This window comes from Amphiura filiformis, chromosome 13, assembly GCF_039555335.1.
Source record: "Amphiura filiformis chromosome 13, Afil_fr2py, whole genome shotgun sequence".
Taxonomy (NCBI): Eukaryota; Metazoa; Echinodermata; class Ophiuroidea; order Amphilepidida; family Amphiuridae; genus Amphiura; species Amphiura filiformis.
Genome location: NC_092640.1, coordinates 17,080,648 through 17,098,359, shown reverse-complemented (window position 1 = coordinate 17,098,359; position 17,712 = coordinate 17,080,648). Strand labels below are relative to the sequence as shown.

Genomic DNA, 17,712 nt, shown 5'->3' with positions numbered 1-17,712 from the left:
GTAATGGACTTACCAAGTTGGGTGACTGATAAATAGCTTCAGGATCCTACAAGAAAAAGATGACTCACTGGATATCTTGAGATGGCTCCGCACAAACGCTTGTAGATGCAGGTATCTGCTGAAACAAAGTCACCAATCACATAAACCTTATAGAATAGGCTGATGCAGATGCGTATACTTTCATTCCCAAACTATTATTTTAAACTTGTAAACGACTCTGCTGAGTTGAACCAATTGATGCAACAAACACAAAACAGGTGGTTTGTGTTCAAGAAGAGAGAGAGCTGCGATTGATCACACCGCTTGCAAGCGCTGGTATTTATAGGGCATCTGATACTGGATGCTATATGGCACCACCGTCACCACTACCAGTTGTACGCAAATCATACCCTGGATTTCTGAAAACTACACCCACACTTAAAATGAGACATTCCATCTGAAATCCACCCCCCTGTGAAAGATGAATGTGCTATCTCAATTGCAGTTGAACTAAGCAACCCAAGTGGACTGACATTTTTGCCTGTCTTTTAAAAAAAAGCTGAAAACTTTGTGGAGAATGTTGAGATCCAGTTGGATTTGACATAAGTTAGTTGGATTTGACATAATTATAAGTTGGCTCCTATATGGAGAAATCTTCCAAAAACACATTTCCACTGTCTGTCTTGTGATGAAAACTTAAGCTATTGCATTTGGTTGGAATTACAAAATCAAGGGGTGTGATTTTCAATTGGAAGAGACCAGTGTCAGTTGTATGATTGATGATCATGATAGCTGGAACTTCAGGCAGGGGGACACTCCCTGATATTGACAATGTAATTTGTTGGTGTTAAAAAATCACACTATGCAAGGGCACTTTTCCAATTCGAGTTGCAATATTGTCCATGAAGGTCTTAGCAAGACAGCCTCATTCTGAGGCCTCTTTTTCCACACACTCCAGCTAAAATGTATAGAACTGCATGTCCAAAGTCAAATTTGGTGACAGTATGTATGCCTTGATTTATTTCTACTTGATGGTGTTTGATTGTTCTAGTTACAAATATATCACAAAACTGTGAGATAGCCATCAAAAATTGGAGCCATCAAAATAAGAATTGGTGTCCAAATTGATGTGATATAAAATTATAATTGTAATGATGTTTTGTTTTAAAACCAGTTCAATTTTCAAAAACACCTCTTTTTGCCCTAAACATGCTTCTTCGTTATGAAAATGGAGTCCGTCCCCCCTGACGCTGGCTCGGAACCCGTGGTAGAATTGAGACAGATTACACTTAGCTGGATAATATTTCACATTGTAATTGGAGTTTTATGCTTCAAATATAAATATTCTATTAGGCGGTACAACATCATTGCCCTATTAAAGCAACTAGAGTCACATGGGACCTGTGGTAGAACAGATTATATTTAGCTGAATAATATTTCACATTGTAATTGGTTTTATGCTTGGTATATCATGATTAATCTGGTTAATTGACAAAGTGATCAAGATTAGAAATGGTCAAATTACTGGTAATTTTATATTTAACAAACTTCACTGGTGTCAGGATTTGATATATATGTGTGTGTGGGCTAGCCCTCAAAATAACTTTTGTAACTTCTGTTGCTAAATTGCATCCTTTGGGTAAAGTTGAGGTACAATGTTGTTTGAAAGTGGGAGTATGTGGAGCAGTAGAATGTTTTTATTTTAAAAAGTTGTATTTTGTACACACATCGAAAGTTGTATAGACCCTATGCAATAAACCAACTGAAATAGTATATTACACAATTGAAATGGCAGCCATTTTAGAGGACAAGTTCTAAGATGACAGTGGGTCAGGTCTCTAGTTCGATTCCACAAACATTCATACTTGCCACCTGTTTAAGTGTGATACAAAATTCCCCCTGGAGGCCTCTTGGAGGAGAGAGTTTTATTTAACCGAGGATGACGCTGTCACAAGTGACGTCATAGCATATCCCCTATTCCTTTTGCTGAAATAAATTGTATGTCGTATTACACTTGGCACATTGGGATATTCCTGTTGAAATCCATACACCTACTATGGAAGACATGACCTTAATCTCCCATTTGAAATTCATTATACTCACTGTGTGGAAGATTAAGGTGGTATATGGATTTCAACTGGAATACATGTAGCTCATTTTTGATAGTGCAAATTGAGATGTGCTTAGGGGTGGCTTCAAAACTTGACTGCTGTTTGACCGGCAGTTTAAGGTGGTTGAACCATTTTCCATTGTTTAGAACAATAGAAACTGGCTCCAACCAGGCAAAACCAGCGGGCAATAGGGGGTTGAGTTTTGATGCCGTCCCTTAATTAAAGATCGGATGAGGGGGTTCTCAATATCTTCAAAGTTTTAAACTCTAAAATTCCACTGACTTAATGCTTTTTCCAATTGACAAAGTGGGATCATGCCTCCAGCCCCTGTGTTGTGCACAAAGGTCACTTTGTGTCTTAGTTGCTGAACTTGCTTTGACAAATTCATGAACAGATTTCATTAATTGACTTCATTATAGCAAATTTGTTGTAAATGTTCTCTGATGACAATCCCATAAACTGAGCATACTCTAATTACTGCTATACAATCTCTACTTGTACAGTATTTTGTTGAAAATGTGTAGCATTTTGCTATATGATACCAGTATTAATATACCCTGCCAGTGGTGGTTCAGGGGCATGGAGGTATTATCCTCTTCTACTCTAACCCAGTGAAATATTAAAAAGTCAAACATCGGACAATCTTCTGGATTTTGCCCCTCTCCAACCCACCCCCACCAAAAAAATGTGCCTGTAAAGTGCTATAAATGTAGATCCAACCTTGCACTTATCCATGCATTTGCTATGTTGACATATATGTGGACTATATATCACAATAACACTATTTATTGAGAAAGTTTGGAATCAACGTCGCTATGTTGCATCTGCAAAGTACCAATTCCATCAGGTAACTGACCTACTGGACTGGTATGATAGAAGCAACGTAGCAAGTTTACAAAAGTAAGTTCCAGAATTAGATTTAATTCCGGACCTTTCTGTTTACAACTGTTGGATGAACATATACTTATATTTTACCACTATTTTATTGTCTAATTATAGTTTCTTAAATGTTTTTCTTCACTGAAATGCAGGATGCAATTCAAACAGCATTACTGGAGGAGAGAAAGCACCAACAGGAAGTGATTAAGCAATCTGTAGAGAAAACGAAAGAAGAAATGCAAGAATACATTAAAGAACAGAAAAGGGTGAGTAAAAAAGTCCCTGAGTTGTTGTTAAATGGTTTATGGAATGATGTGGGGCCGTAGTGGTCAACCTGTAAAGTGTACTGAGGCTTGTGGATCAACGTCTAGGCGTTGTGCCTGTGCGTAGCGCACTATAAATCACTTTTTTTTGTTTATGAGTGACAAAGGCGAAGCTTTGTATTCCCTTTTGACCCTTCATGAATGCAGAACAAACCTTTGATGTGTAATCAGCCAATCATAATACCTGTCTGCTGTTATGATTGTGGGGACGATTGAATTAGCCAATCAGGACCTCACTTCGTGTTTACATTGTGTACATGCTAAAAATGTCAACAAAGGCTATTCTTTTCGGCAAACAGTGCATGCACAATCCAGGAATATTGATGCTACAGCAAATTTACAAAAGAATTATGTATGTTGCTGATGTAAACACACACTAAAAGAAGATCGATCAATTACTACTATAGTCAATATATCTACCTTGAGTCACTGACACTTCAGCGTGTTCTGCGTTAGCTTAGCGTTATTTGGTGCGTGTACATACTTTTATGCTCGCGATCAATGTGCCGCATATGTACATGCAAGAAGCCATGTTAGGTCAACGCAGCACACGCTGGACTTCAAAGCTAGTGCCGGTGACTCGAGGTAGATATACAGACTATATACATAAAAGTTCACATAATGTGAACACTACAGTGAAATTTTAATGCTGATTCCTGGTTAATTAAAAAAATCTGACAACTCCTCATCAATTTCAATCTAATAATAATTATGTTGTTGTTTTCAGATTTCCCCCTCTTTGTGAGGTATTTTTTCTCATTTGGCTCTCCATACTTTGCTTGCTGTTATGGTTTTTCACACCTGTCCTAACCCACTCAAGCCTCCACTGTTATTTAGATTTATTTTATTTTCTGCTGCTTGATCAATGTTTCAGTCAATGCATCTTTATCTTTTTCTTTTTGTGATGAGAGCTGATCTCCACTATATTGAGAGTAGGTCTCTAATTTTACTCCTTGAAAAAGAAAAGTTTTGTCTTTTCGAAACATCAGGTTTTTAACTTTGTTTGTATGTTTTGTGTTACTCGCCCATGGGATGTTGTGTCATATTTTCCATTTTTGTTGTTTTTAGATGGATGCTGCAGTACGCCATCGTTCCCTAGCCAGTTTGGATTTATTTCTAGAGAGTGCACGACAACAACTCAAGTCATTAATGGAAGATAAACCAATTGGAGAAGAAAACCAATCTTGACGATCGCATGAGGTGTATGATGCATAATTATTTCGCACCAAATTATTTACAGGGCAAGTTTCCTCTATGGACATGCATTGAAATGACTGTAAATGCCAATCTGGTATGACATAGTTCAGAGTTTGGATCAGAGGATAACAAAATTACTGTTAAAGTATGTGTAAAGAGAGGAGTAAATGCAAACACAATTAATGATTTTTTTTCCAGTTTCATGAAATCCTCTGGGGCTGTATTTACTTAGCTTTGGTCCAAGGCAAATCTTGAACAGGAAAGACCCTACTATAATATATACCTACTAATAGGTATAGGCCTAATTGCCCAACCATTGCATATGGACAAATCTAATCATTCAACCTAAAAATTGCTGCAGGATTTTCCCGAAACCTTCTGATCCTAAATCCTACCCTTAATTCTAACCCTATTAATCCTAACCCTATTACAACCAATCCTGGGTCAATTTGGATATTTCACAAGCTTTGAATCACACCCCTGTTATCATATACTAATGAGCAATCTCAGTTATCAAGTGATCAATCACTGGGGATCAAATGGGCTATTCCACTTAAAATCCACACTACCCCTGTGGAAGATATTGGAATTATCTTCCACAGAGGGAGTACAAATTTCAAATGGAATGAGCACATTAACATATTCTTTTTGAAATTCACCCTCCCTCTGTGGAAGATTCAGGTTGAATCTTTCTGATAGAATGTATGAAATTCAAATGGAGCTGGCTATAATGTGCTCATTCCATTTGAAATTCACACTCTTTTTGTTGGCAGATATTTCAAAAATCTTTTAAATAGAATAGCCCAATACTGGTAGCAATAGTCAAATACTACCGCAAGTGGTAGCGGTTTGACGCTAGGCGCGCTAGCAACTTCTGGTCAATATAATGGCTTCAGATATAGCGAGATGTATAAGCTGTATCAAAATAATTGGTAGCCTGATCAGTTTTCATTGATAATGGATGAGTCTGACACGTCAAAATTCAGCTTAAGAATAAGATCAAGTAATTAGTAGAATAATTGTATACAAGTCTGGGCTATACATTCTGGGCATTTTGAGAGTATTCAATGTTGCATTTGGAAGAGGCCCTCATGTATCTTTCCCTTCTGTGTATATCTTAACTTTGCTGTTACTATAGAGGGTGACATTCAGTCATTCTGTGTGTGTGTGTATTATGTTGTCTATGTTTTGTACATGTTGGCATGGTTTATTTATGTTGGTACTCTCTGGTTACAGTTCTTAGTTAATAAGGCCAAAAAAAAGGTTTGTCTCAAAGCTCGCGCACACATTTGTAAAATTGCATGATTTGAAAAAAAGAAATGCAGAATTTTTTTTATTAAAAAACATTTTCTGGAAAAATTTGGCGAAAATCAGGTTTTTTTTCTCAAAATACCTTTAAAATACCAAGACGGAATAATAATTTTAAAAAAAAAATTGCATTTGTTTCAAACCACTCGTAAGCTTTGAGACAAACCTTTTTTTTGCCTAATAAATGTGATATGTAAATGTAATTACAGAATAATCTATTCTTCCTCTTAGTTTTGGGTAGTATGGGGAGGGGTTATGGGTCAGGGTGGGTGAGATATGCCGGGTGGGGTGGGGAGGGGAGGCAAGAGTAATCAATAATCCCAGCGAATGTGTTAAAAAATTACTATTTGCTGGATTGGCTTAAAAGTGAAAGATAAGTCAATAAAATCATTCTGAGGTCTTTTTTTTCCATATGAAAAAAAGTGGCAGCTGAAAATAGGTGTGTTGATAATTAGGAAGCTCCATTCAATTGTATGTACCAACAAGTGTCCATATGGACATGCAGTCCCCAAACATTGTCCAAAATTTGATATTTTGGTCAATTGCCAGAAAACATATTTTTGATGATGGCTTTGTCAACATTATATATAGTCTTAGATTTCTTATGGTATTAAAAAAACTGTTTTGGTTTTGGAGTAAGTGGGAAGATGAGACACTGTGGATCACAAAATGCCCCGTTAAGTAAATGTGTTAAAATGTTTTTGAAATATATTTTAAGATTTCAACGGTTTTGATCACATCATATCGTTATGAATTCGGCAGAGTGACGAATCAAGAATTTTGAGCAAATTGAGTTTTTTAGGTGATATTTCATTTGCCTAATGATATATTTCATTTGCCTAATCTTACAATATTGCTTTCAAAAAGTAAGTTTTTGATAGTTGGTCTTCAAATCATGGTCTTCATCTCATCTTCATAGATTTGCTTCCTTATCACCTTATAAAAAAGTACATAATCACTTACGAGGGTCATTCAAAAAGTTCTACCTGTTGGGTCATAACTTTTGTTTTGTTAAAGGTAGCTACTTGAAAATGTGCATACATATAGTTCGTAATGTCACCTACAGGTGGTGAAAATATCATGTCAAGACCATTTTCAGATTTTTGTAGGTGATCTGAAAAACACAGTAAGATATGGTACACGGAAGCGGTGACGCATCTTTGGATATTGCACTTGAAAACATGCGTGCAGCCAATGTAACGAACTTCCTCTTTATACAAAAAAAATCATATTAGTAACAATATAAATTTTGAATGAATATACATCTCACAGTCCAAAACATCATCTGTGACTGAAAAAGTACAATTTTGATGGACAGAAGTTACCCAGAATTCCAATTTTTGGAGGGATATCTTGTAACATCTCAGTTAATGATAATCAGCATAGTGTCCATCCCTACAGCGTGACTTTTCTAGCTGCGCTTTTAGATAAAAAGCAAAAGTTAAAGCTACTATAAGATATTTTTCAGCCAAAAAAGTAAATTTAATTCCCTTTGTGATCTATTGTGGTATTTTATTCCAAAGAAAGCGACATAATGCCACCATTTTACACCATGTTTTATTAAAGTCAATAGCTTCATAAACTGAGTTTGTGGTCATCTATACTAATTTTATTACATTGGCTATTAGTTCTATTAGTTTTGTGCATATTAATGGCCATAATTTTCAGTTTGTGACAACCTTTTAACCAGTACATATAATTTTATGATTATTCTTGTGTTTTATAAAGTTTTTACTATAACATGACCAAATGGAATAATTATGGGATCTTAAACACACTGTACTTGAGACGCCTTTGTAAATATTGTACATATTTTGACCGTTTCCGGTGAACCATATCTTACTGTGGTTTTCAGGTCACCAACAAAAATCTGAAAATGGTCTTGACATGATTTTTTCACCACCTGTAGGTGACATTACGAACTAGATGTATGCAAATTTTAAAGTAGCTACCTTTAACAAAACAAAAGTTATGTCCCAACAGGTAGAACTTTTTGAATGACCCTCGTATATTAATAAATTGCCTGATAAAAATCTCTTTCAACTGATCAGCAGGGATGGATCAAAAAGGATACAAAAGTGTCACACTACACTAGATTTCAGAAAAAAATGGCACTCTCTTGCTCGGAATGACACACGCACCCTGTTAATGAGCGACATACGCGGGGCTTTTTTTCACATCATGAGTTTTTACGCATAATCAGCCAATGAGATTGCTGGTCTGTCATGATTGTGAGATGATTGGGTTATTCCTTCATGTCATTTTAGTAAACACCGAGTTCGGATTAGGGATAGGCTTATGGTTAGGATTAGCTTACATGAAATAATTACAGGATTGACCAATGATCGAATCATCAGAACCACACTTCTGTGTTTACGCTGTTTAAGCTCACCACCGACAAGAAAGTACAGTTCTTCTCTGAAAGCTAGTATAGGATAAAAAGACATGGCCGCAAATGTAACATAACATGTGAAGTACTTATAATGCAATTTGCAAGTTAGTGTGAGTAGCAGGCTAGCAGCTAAGGCAAAAATGGCTTTGCATGGTAAAACAAATGTGACCCACTCCCACAAAACCAGACATAAGTCACTAATTTTGAAAATTGAGTTTTTGATGTCATCATTTAGTATAGGTCGTCAGCTTTAATTTAATACCAAGATTATGTTTCTAGGACATTCTATGGTCTTTCAACGGGAAGAGGGAAAGGAAAATGCAAGAAAAATGGCTTTAAAGTTGTAAAATGACATGTTTATGGACTTGGGTTTGGCTCAGAAAATGCTAGATTTGGGTGCTTTAGACGTAAAAGATATTTTGTTGTCACTGGTAGGTTAAAGTAAACATATTAAGGAATCAAAAATAATAAAAACTGAAAAACAAAATCTGCAAGGTTTTTTACCCCTTTCCCAACTTTGACTTGCCAGATCTCGAAATGGCTGAGTGCGACTCATGGCGGGTTTCGTCAGAGCGGGTCACAAATGGCTTTGCATCGCCCTCTATAGTTGTATAATACAAAGGGATACAAGCACGGATGGTTTGTTGAGCAGTATTGCAATTTGGCAATATGTGAGGTGATCACGATGAAAAAAAATTGTAATTTAATATCTTTCCCCTGTATTTAATTTTTTCATTTGTTGACCATATTATGTTAATTTACCCAGAATCAGACTTGACAAAAAAGGTGTATAAATAGTTCATTATCATGATGTAACTTAATAAATTTGCAATAATTAATAACTTGAAAAAGTGTGTTTTATTTTGTTGTCAATCCCAGGGGGGCCACTCAAGTTTTACAATGTACATGTGTGTGACCTGAAAAACATGTCCTTTACAGATAATGAAAGCAAATCTTTCCATCCCTACGGACGCTGTATCTTGTGAATGGATGGGCGGATTGACTTCAGATTTTCAGGATAGGTGGGACATGGCAAGGATCTCTGGACTACTTTTTTTTGGTGATGTTCAAGGTCATATACTGAGGTCAAAGGTCATTTGATATCAACAAGTTTGTAAATTAAAATTTCGTGTCATATGAACAGTTTAAATCCTATTGCAACCATTATGATACTTGGGTCATAGCTGCACTATGGGAACCCTCATCTATTGGTGGTGTTCAAGGTCATATATATTGAGATCAAAGGTTATTTTAGGTCAATTTGTAAAATGACATTATTTAAGACTTGGTTCTTATATGAACAGTTCAAACCCTATTGCAACCAAACTTGGGTCATAGCTGCACTGTGGGAACCCTCATCTATTGGTGGTGTTCAAGGTCATATACTAGGGTCAAAGGTCAATTTGTAAAATACCATTATTTAAGACTTGGTTAAAATCTGGTCTTATATGAACACTTTGAATTCTAATGCAACCAAATTTGGGTACCATATGTTGGTGGTATCCAAGGTCATATAGACAGAGGTCAAAGGTCATTTCGTCAGTCCGTATTCCATAGTGGCGTATAGTGGGCGCCGCTAATAAACAACTTTTCGAGAAAATCGGGTTTGAAGAAATGCCAATTTAAAATCGAGTTGTGTAAATCAGACATTCATTATATTTTGTAAATGATGTGAAATTTCTGTAGTAAACTAAATAGATTTTATTGTTATATATTTTTCAAAAGAAATAAATACATACTATTGCTGGCAAACTGAAAATAAAACTATACGTCACTATGGAAAACGAACAAAACGCAATACCCTAACCTAACGTTAACCGTACGCCACCTCGGTCGCCATGTAATCCCTATGGCGTTACGTTTCGTCGTTCATATTCCATAGTGGCGTAGAGCTCCGATGCGGGTACGCCACTATGACATACGATGTTTTTCATTTTTGCCGATATTTCATAATTATAAAATGTGTATAAAAAGTGGCGTATGGTCGATACGCCACTATGGAATACTGAAAAATGTCACTTTGTAACTATACGCCACATTTAATTAATTATTTACTAATTAATTAGCAAAGCAACAGCGAAAAAACAAAAAAAAATGAAAGAGAACATAATTAAAAACATATGTGCCAATTTTCAAAAAAATGACCAAAAATCACTATACGCCACTATGGAATACAGCCGACGATTTGAGGTTTAATATGTTTGTTTATAATAATGGTCTGAGTTAATAGATGGTGGAACTGCTGCACAAGCTGAAACCTCTGCTGCCAAATGTGTTGCAGTCATCGATGGTATGGCTGAAGTTTAGGCAGGCGTTGAAATACCGGCACTGGCAAAGGCATGGTGACTATGAAGAAGTGCATTTGATGTTTGATCGCTATCGCTGAAAACATCAACATGTGATAGGGCGACTAACCAATAACCAGTTTACCCATACATCATTCACCAAGACAAGCATGTAGAGTCTGCATGCCCATGCGAAGACTAAAGGTGAATTAACTACATACCTATATAGCTAACAAAATCCTTCCAACATACTGATGTAAATGACAAGTGTCTTGGTGAGACCTAGCAAAAGCCACACAAAGGTTTCTCAAGCTCCCAAGAAGAAGCAAACACAAAGCTAATTCTTCATTGTGTTAATGTCTGTCACAGCAAATAGTGCCATGTCTGTCAAGATTTATTCAGCAGATACAGATGTCCTCGTCCTAGCCATTTACCCAAACCTCTCTGTAAAGATACATCTTGTGTGATAGATGTTGCAAAGAAACGTAGGGTAGTCCGCTTGTGCCCATCTACAATGCCTTGGGTGCTGGGAAGGCTGCGTGTCTTTCTGGATTCCAATCACTAACGGGGGCAGACGTCACTCGATTTGCTGACAAGGCAAAGCTGAATTTTTAGCAGGCACTGAAAGAGCTTGACTCATGTGATGACATAGTGTATGCACTTTCACAGTTTAGTGTAGCAGATAGACAATCTGATGCAGTCATATATGCCATTGAATTCAACAAATGTAGCAGATATTAGGGGGTGGCTCTTGAAGAAGATGCAGGCACACTCAGAGGGTCTGCTGCCAACTACAGCTTCACTTGTTGCTATCATGAGATCGCACTACCAGACGATGATTTGGAACAATAATGCTGTTCCAAATCCAGAGTTTCAACGACTACAGCATTAATATGGCTGGGATGTTTGATGGGAAATTCCTACCAGCGATGACAACTTTGCCTCCTGCTCCAGCTGCAGTGATCCATTTGGTGAAGTATGGATGTGTCGAGTCACCATATGATAACAATCGCTGCAACTGCCGAAGGAATGGACTGCACATAATGAGAATACAAAAAATGTGTCCCTATCAGATGATGAGGACCATAGTGATAAGGAACTATAATATTGTTATGAATTCGGCAGACGGCCGAATCTGGATTCGGTTTTTGGTAAATTCATTTTACGCATTCATTACTTTTGAATTTGAGAACAAGGGATCAATTCTATACATAATAGAGGGTATCATATCAATTTTTTAACGGAGATCAGATGATAACAGCATAGTAGGTATTCAAAAGAGGGCGGCATACAGGGTTAGCTAACGGTGACTCACAGGAATGCCAGACCGTACTGTGAGTCAGTACGGTCAAAGATGATAACTGTTAAAAAATCGATATGCTGCCCTCTATAGATAACACATTGATCCCTTGTTCTCGAATTCAAAAGTAATGCATGCCAAAATGAATTTACCAAAAGCCGAATCCGGATTCGGCCGTCTGCCGAATTCATAATGATATGTATGTATATGAATTGAGTTACCATAATTCTGTTTTAACAGACTTTATACTCCTTCATGTATTATAAAAAGCAAGTTCAGTATTAGTCTAGAGAAGTGTATAAGTGCTAGTAACTTTGTCAAATGACTAAAAGTTGCAAAGTGAAAGTAAAAGCATCTGAGCATTTCTCATGAAAGGTGAGGAGCTTTATACGACATTCAAAAAGCCAAACATTGTTGAAAATAACTATAAATGGCCTCCATTTTGAAATTACAGATGACTGTTAATCTCATTGTTCCCATAGCAATCTGGCACCATGTTTTTTAGACTTGTTGGTGTTGACAATGTGAGTATTGCCACTTAAATTAGACTCATAGAATATTCATAACTCAAGTTATGGTAAAAAATGTTTCAACGGCGGCCATTTTGAAAATCCAGTCTTATCGATCCCCTAGCAATATGGCACCATGTTGTTTGGACTCGTTGGTATTGGAAATACCTCATAGGATAGTCGCAACTCAGGTTATAGTAAAAATAAATCTCAAAACGGCGGCCATTTTAAAACTCAAGATGGCCGCCCACTGCCACACCTCAGATTTGTCCACCTAAGATTTTCTTGCTCTTTGGGACCTATATAAGGTATCTAGATATGGTGAATGTTTTAATCACTCAAATCCCATGGCTGACCACAGTCCCCCTGACTATCTTCAAATTGGAGTCATTTCAAATCTCAAATCAAAGACATCATGGACAGAAATCAAACGTCTGAAAGGTGGCTGGAATGTACCTTGGATGGCACCTGGTATCCGGCGCTTGATGAAACGAAGAAAATGGAGGTACAAGACATACAAGAAGTTCAAAACACAGAAAATTATGAAAAGTAGGCCTAGACCATGCTTCAAAAGCAAGTCAAACGTCAGCTCGATGAGTTACATACAAACTACATCCATGGCATGTTTGAAAAAGAGGGTTCCAAGAAACTGTGGAAGTATGTTAAGTCCCGAAAGAGAGATGAAATGGATATATCGTCCTTTGTCTCTGGGAAGCAGGTTGTAAACTCAGCTAAAGAGAAAGCTGAAACTTAAGCAATGCAGCTCTGTCTTCACCAATGAAGATGTTAGTTCGTTGCCATCAAAAGCCACCAGCTCCTTTCCAGCAATGTCAGACATCCAAGTCTCCACAGCAGGGGTAGAGAAACTGCTTACCTAACTCAATCCTAGGAAAGCTACTAGGCCAGACCAGATACCTACCAAGAGTTTGAAGGACCACGCTATTATGGTAAATAATCTGCTGAGAACAGGAGCTAGTTCTCAGCAGATTATTTACCAACAATCACGAAAGGAGATAGAAACCAACCGTCCAATTATAGACCTGTCTCCCTGAACAGTATTGCGTGTAAGGTGTTGGAACACATTATCTCAAGTACCATCATATCCTGAATGAATTCCAACATGGCTTCCGGAAACATAGCTGCGAGACACAACTTCTAGCGACTTTGGAGGATCTTGCCAGCGGTATTGATCAGAAACAACAGATCGACTGCCCCTGTACTTGATTTCTCCAAAGCATTTGATGTAGTAGCACATAGGAGACTTCTTTACATATTAGGATGGTATGGTATCCAAGGAACAATCCACACCTGGATTGAAAACTGGCTGATCAATCGATCCCAGGCCGTAGTTGTTGATGGGGAAGTTCGTCCAATGCTTCCGTGTGTTCTGAAGTCCCTCAAGACACCGTGTTAGGTCCACTCCTCTTCATTTTGTTTATTAACGACATTGTTGACAACATCTCATCATCCATCAGACTATTTGTCGACGATTGCCTGTTATATTGCCAGAAACATTCCGAGAGTGATGCTGCACTCCTGCAAGAGGATTTGGACACCTTGACAAATTGAGACTGGCAGATGAAATTCAACCCTGCCAAGTGCTCTCTTCTCCGGATCACCAAAAAGCGTTCAAGCATCAATTCAATTTACAACATGATGGGAACTGACCTTCAACAAGTTGAGAACCACTCAAATCTTGGTGTCGAACTTACATCTAATCTGGACTGGGAACTACATACAAAGTTCATCGCAGGCAAAGCTCAGCGATCACTCAACTTACAACATAACCTGTACAAGTGTCCTGAGCAGATCAAACAACAAGCCTACATCTCCATAGTTAGACCAGTTCTGGAATACTCAAGCACCATCTGGGATCCTCACTACCAGAAGCATATTTCAATCATTGGAAGCAGTCCAGCGGAAGGCAGCTCGCTTTGTGAAGAGAATTACCGGAGTACAGCCTTCACTTCAGGACAGAAGAACCATTTCACGCCTCACAATGCTCCACAAGTACCACTCTGGAGATTCACCACTCACAGTTCCAGGAAAGTTCCAACCAGTGAACAAAGACAGACCAGTTACTCGCAGCCATAGACCTGACCAATTCATCAACTATCCAGCCAGAACAGAGCTCTACAAGAACAGCTTCTACCCCCGGACCATAAGGCAGTGGAGTCTACTCCCAGCCAGTGTCATCACTCAATCAACATCATCCAAATCATTCAACACAAACGCATGGAAGTACATGAACGACCACAAGGCACAGCTGTACATGGACAGGCCAGCCGGACGTCCCACCTCTGCAAGCATCTAAACTTCACTCCAGTCACTGTATATTTGCGCACCCCTTTTTATTGGATTTTCTGCACCCTCAGTTGTTTTGTGTGTAAGAAGTTGAGATGTAAACCGGAAGTCTGGATATTTATACCGCCTGATCATGTGACAGGTAGTCATCTTTGCCATCCTCGGGTCATTGATTCAACCAATGACAATGGTGAGCGTCTGGTCAACACTTGCCAGGAGTACAATCTCAGACCGGCCCAGATGAGATTCCCCCCAACCCAGGAACCGTCTCTGGACTTGGACCCATCCAGCAGGATCAACCCATGCACAGTTAGATCACATTCTAATAAACAGCAAGTGGGTAAATTCTCTCCGCAACTGTGGAGCATACAACTCAGTAGAAGTGGACTCCGATCATCATATTGTGAGCGTCCGTCTAGCTGCCAGTCTGCGAACAAGCATAGGAAACCCTGCAAGAGAACAAAATTCAACTGGAAGAAGCTATCAAACAGATTCCAGGTCTTGAGCACGGATGACGCCACACCCATATCTGATAGGTATGAGACCTTTGAAACAGCATGCTGAGAAAGTTATTGGAAAGCAAGAGCCATGCAGACTGCTAAGTTGGGTATCAGATTCAACCATCAGACTTAAACTTGAAAGGGATGAGACCAAAAAGCGGTACTTCATTTCAAAGTCTCGTCAAGCTAGAGAAAGATGGAGGAACTTGAACACCAGCCTTAACAACTCTTATAAATCTGACGAGCTTGCTACCCTCAATAAGCAGATGGAAGACACTCGCTTTCTGGGAAGAACTCAAGGAAAGGGGTGAAAGTCAAAAAGAGGGATGGAACAGCCCCAACCAGCTTCAGAACTTCTGCACCAGCTGTTGAAAATCTTCTTATCATCACTGAGCCCCCAACTCGTGAAGAAGTAATCGAAGCAATAGCAGCCATGAAGACCAACAAGGCAGCAGCATTGGACTGTGCTATAACTGCTGAAGCACTTCAGGGAGGAGGGGATAGCATGATTGATATGATTCTTGAATTCTGTATGGAAGTATTCTCAACTATCCAGCCACCGCCACGCCAATGGGTCACAAATGTAATCATTCCTCTACCAAAGAAAGGCGACCTCTCTCTCTCATGACAGACTACCGTGGTATTTCGCTTGTGTCCATTGCCGCAAAAGTGTACAACAAGATCCTTTTGAACAGGATCCGACCTCACATTGATCCTTTACTGAGAAGCAACCAGGCTGGCTTTAGATCAGGTCGCAGCTTTGCTCAGCAAGTAAATACGCATTTTGAGTAGGATCATGGAAGACTTCAAGGAGTACAAACTTCCCTTGACAGTCATTTTTGTGGACATCAAAAAAGCCGCGCACACTGTACTTACAGTATGTCCTGCACCTCCTGGGACATACTGAAGGGATGCTGCAGCCAAACAAAACTGTTTGGCTTGCCCAAGATCGCAGTAGTTGGAGAAAGCTTGTAGTCGCCTGCTCCGCAGCCGATTGATGATGATGATGATTGATGGTCCTGTCCAGTATAACCTTATAAGTAACTCCTGGTTTATGAAAGTCAGAGAAGTCCTTGCTTACTTGCTTAAGATGAGCGGTGTCCTCGAACTACAACAGTCCTTCTGTCCTGCATGGCCGTTCCCAAATCCATAACATCCAGTTATCCTCTCTCTGATCTTCTGTGAAAGTTAGGATCTCCTGGTCACTCTGGCACTACCTGGCAAGCAGGTCACACACAACCCCAACTCAGCAGAACTTCAATTTATCTATTCATTTAAAACAAGTATAAACCCATGAGATGCAAAACTTAAAGGAAACTATGACAACTGTTAACTGTAAATTGGCTGAATCACCAAGGAACGTGAAACAGGCTCTTTTAGATACCGGCAACTCCAAGACGATGTGGCAGTGTTATATTTAACCTTCCGTTATGTTATCCTGCTAATACTGTGAATCTGTGTGGATTGTGGAGTCTAATGGATCATCTTCCCAAGCGCTGTTCTTGGCATGCAGCAATGGTTTTCTTACAAGACTCCAGAAAACAATCCGAACTGCACTTAAAAAGGGCGCCATTGATGAAGAGGCTGCAGACACCATCAGATTAAGCCAATTCATCAAGGGACTAATTTATGATGACATCCTTCTGGTAAACCTGCGGTTGAGGGAGAGAACAGACCATCCTCCCAAATTTATGGATCTGTTGGATATGGTAAGAAAGCAGGAAAACGAACTAAAGAGACGGAAGGAGCAGCGGAAGACAGGAAAAGAAGCGCAGAGCAAACAGGTCCTTCAAGTAGATGTCAGTGCGGAAATCCTACAGCGCCTGCAAGCTTTAGAAATGCAATCTAAGCAGGAGGCAGCTTCCAAAATCAGTATTGCTAGTAAGAGTACAACAGTTCCAGAAGTCGAGCACAATCAAGATCTACAGTATGCCCAATTTGCAACCACTACAAATAGGCCTAGATTTTGTTTTAAATGTGGTCAGGATGGACATATGCAAAGGAACTGCCCCAACACTGCCAATGATAACTTAGTGAAGCAGAAGTTGATATCCTTCGTCGCACCTCCCAGACGAAATAGGTCCATGGACCAGGGAAACTACAGAAGACGTCGACAACTGGGCAACTCGGCGTCAAATCAAGCTCAATAGGCCCACATCCACATCAAGCTCATTCTAATAAGGTTACGTATCATGCCGGAACCGATGTACCACAGGAGTTGATAGGAGAGGCTGTTGTAGTAAGTTGCCACATCAACAGCAGACCTTCTACGTGCTTAGTAGATAGTGGGTCACAGGTCACTCTAATAACCAACTCTTTCGCCAAGGAGTTGGACTTGCCCCTGAACTCACTGAAGGATCTTACCCTGTGGCACGCCGGAGCTGACAAAATGAAGTATTTGGGATGGACACTTATGGACGTACACTTAGATGAGACATTCTGTGGTGTATCAGAGTCCCTTCCAACTTTGGCACTGATAGTACCTGACAACAACCACCTTGACTCACCTCCTGTTACATTACGAACCAATTCAGCCTTTTTCAAGCGAATCTTCCAGAAATTGAAAGAAACTACTGGAGTTAACTGGAGGACTGTGTCAGTCCATGCCTCTTGTAAGAAAGTATT

General features: G+C 39.0%; 2 protein-coding genes across 3 annotated transcripts in view; both read left to right on the top strand.

The window, feature by feature from the left end:
- The window catches only part of LOC140168059 (uncharacterized), a 73,195-nt gene extending 67,251 nt beyond the window's left edge, over positions 1 to 5,944 (top strand). Inside the window, exons 9-10 of one of the 2 annotated variants that reach the window (XM_072191363.1) lie at positions 3,122 to 3,235; positions 4,361 to 5,944. In XM_072191363.1, the coding sequence (XP_072047464.1) occupies positions 3,122 to 3,235; positions 4,361 to 4,480 (234 nt within the window). In that variant the 3' untranslated portion in view covers positions 4,481 to 5,944. The remainder of the gene's footprint in view (positions 1 to 3,121; positions 3,236 to 4,360) is intronic. The other variant, XM_072191362.1, reaches the window with a different exon arrangement.
- A 9,939-nt stretch (positions 5,945 to 15,883) lies between these two features.
- Positions 15,884 to 17,712, top strand: LOC140167454 (paraneoplastic antigen Ma3 homolog). The gene is made up of 2 exons (XM_072190761.1): positions 15,884 to 15,964; positions 16,560 to 17,712. Exons 1-2 carry the CDS (start codon positions 15,884 to 15,886, stop codon positions 17,235 to 17,237), a joined length of 759 nt encoding a protein of 252 aa, XP_072046862.1. The 3' UTR covers positions 17,238 to 17,712.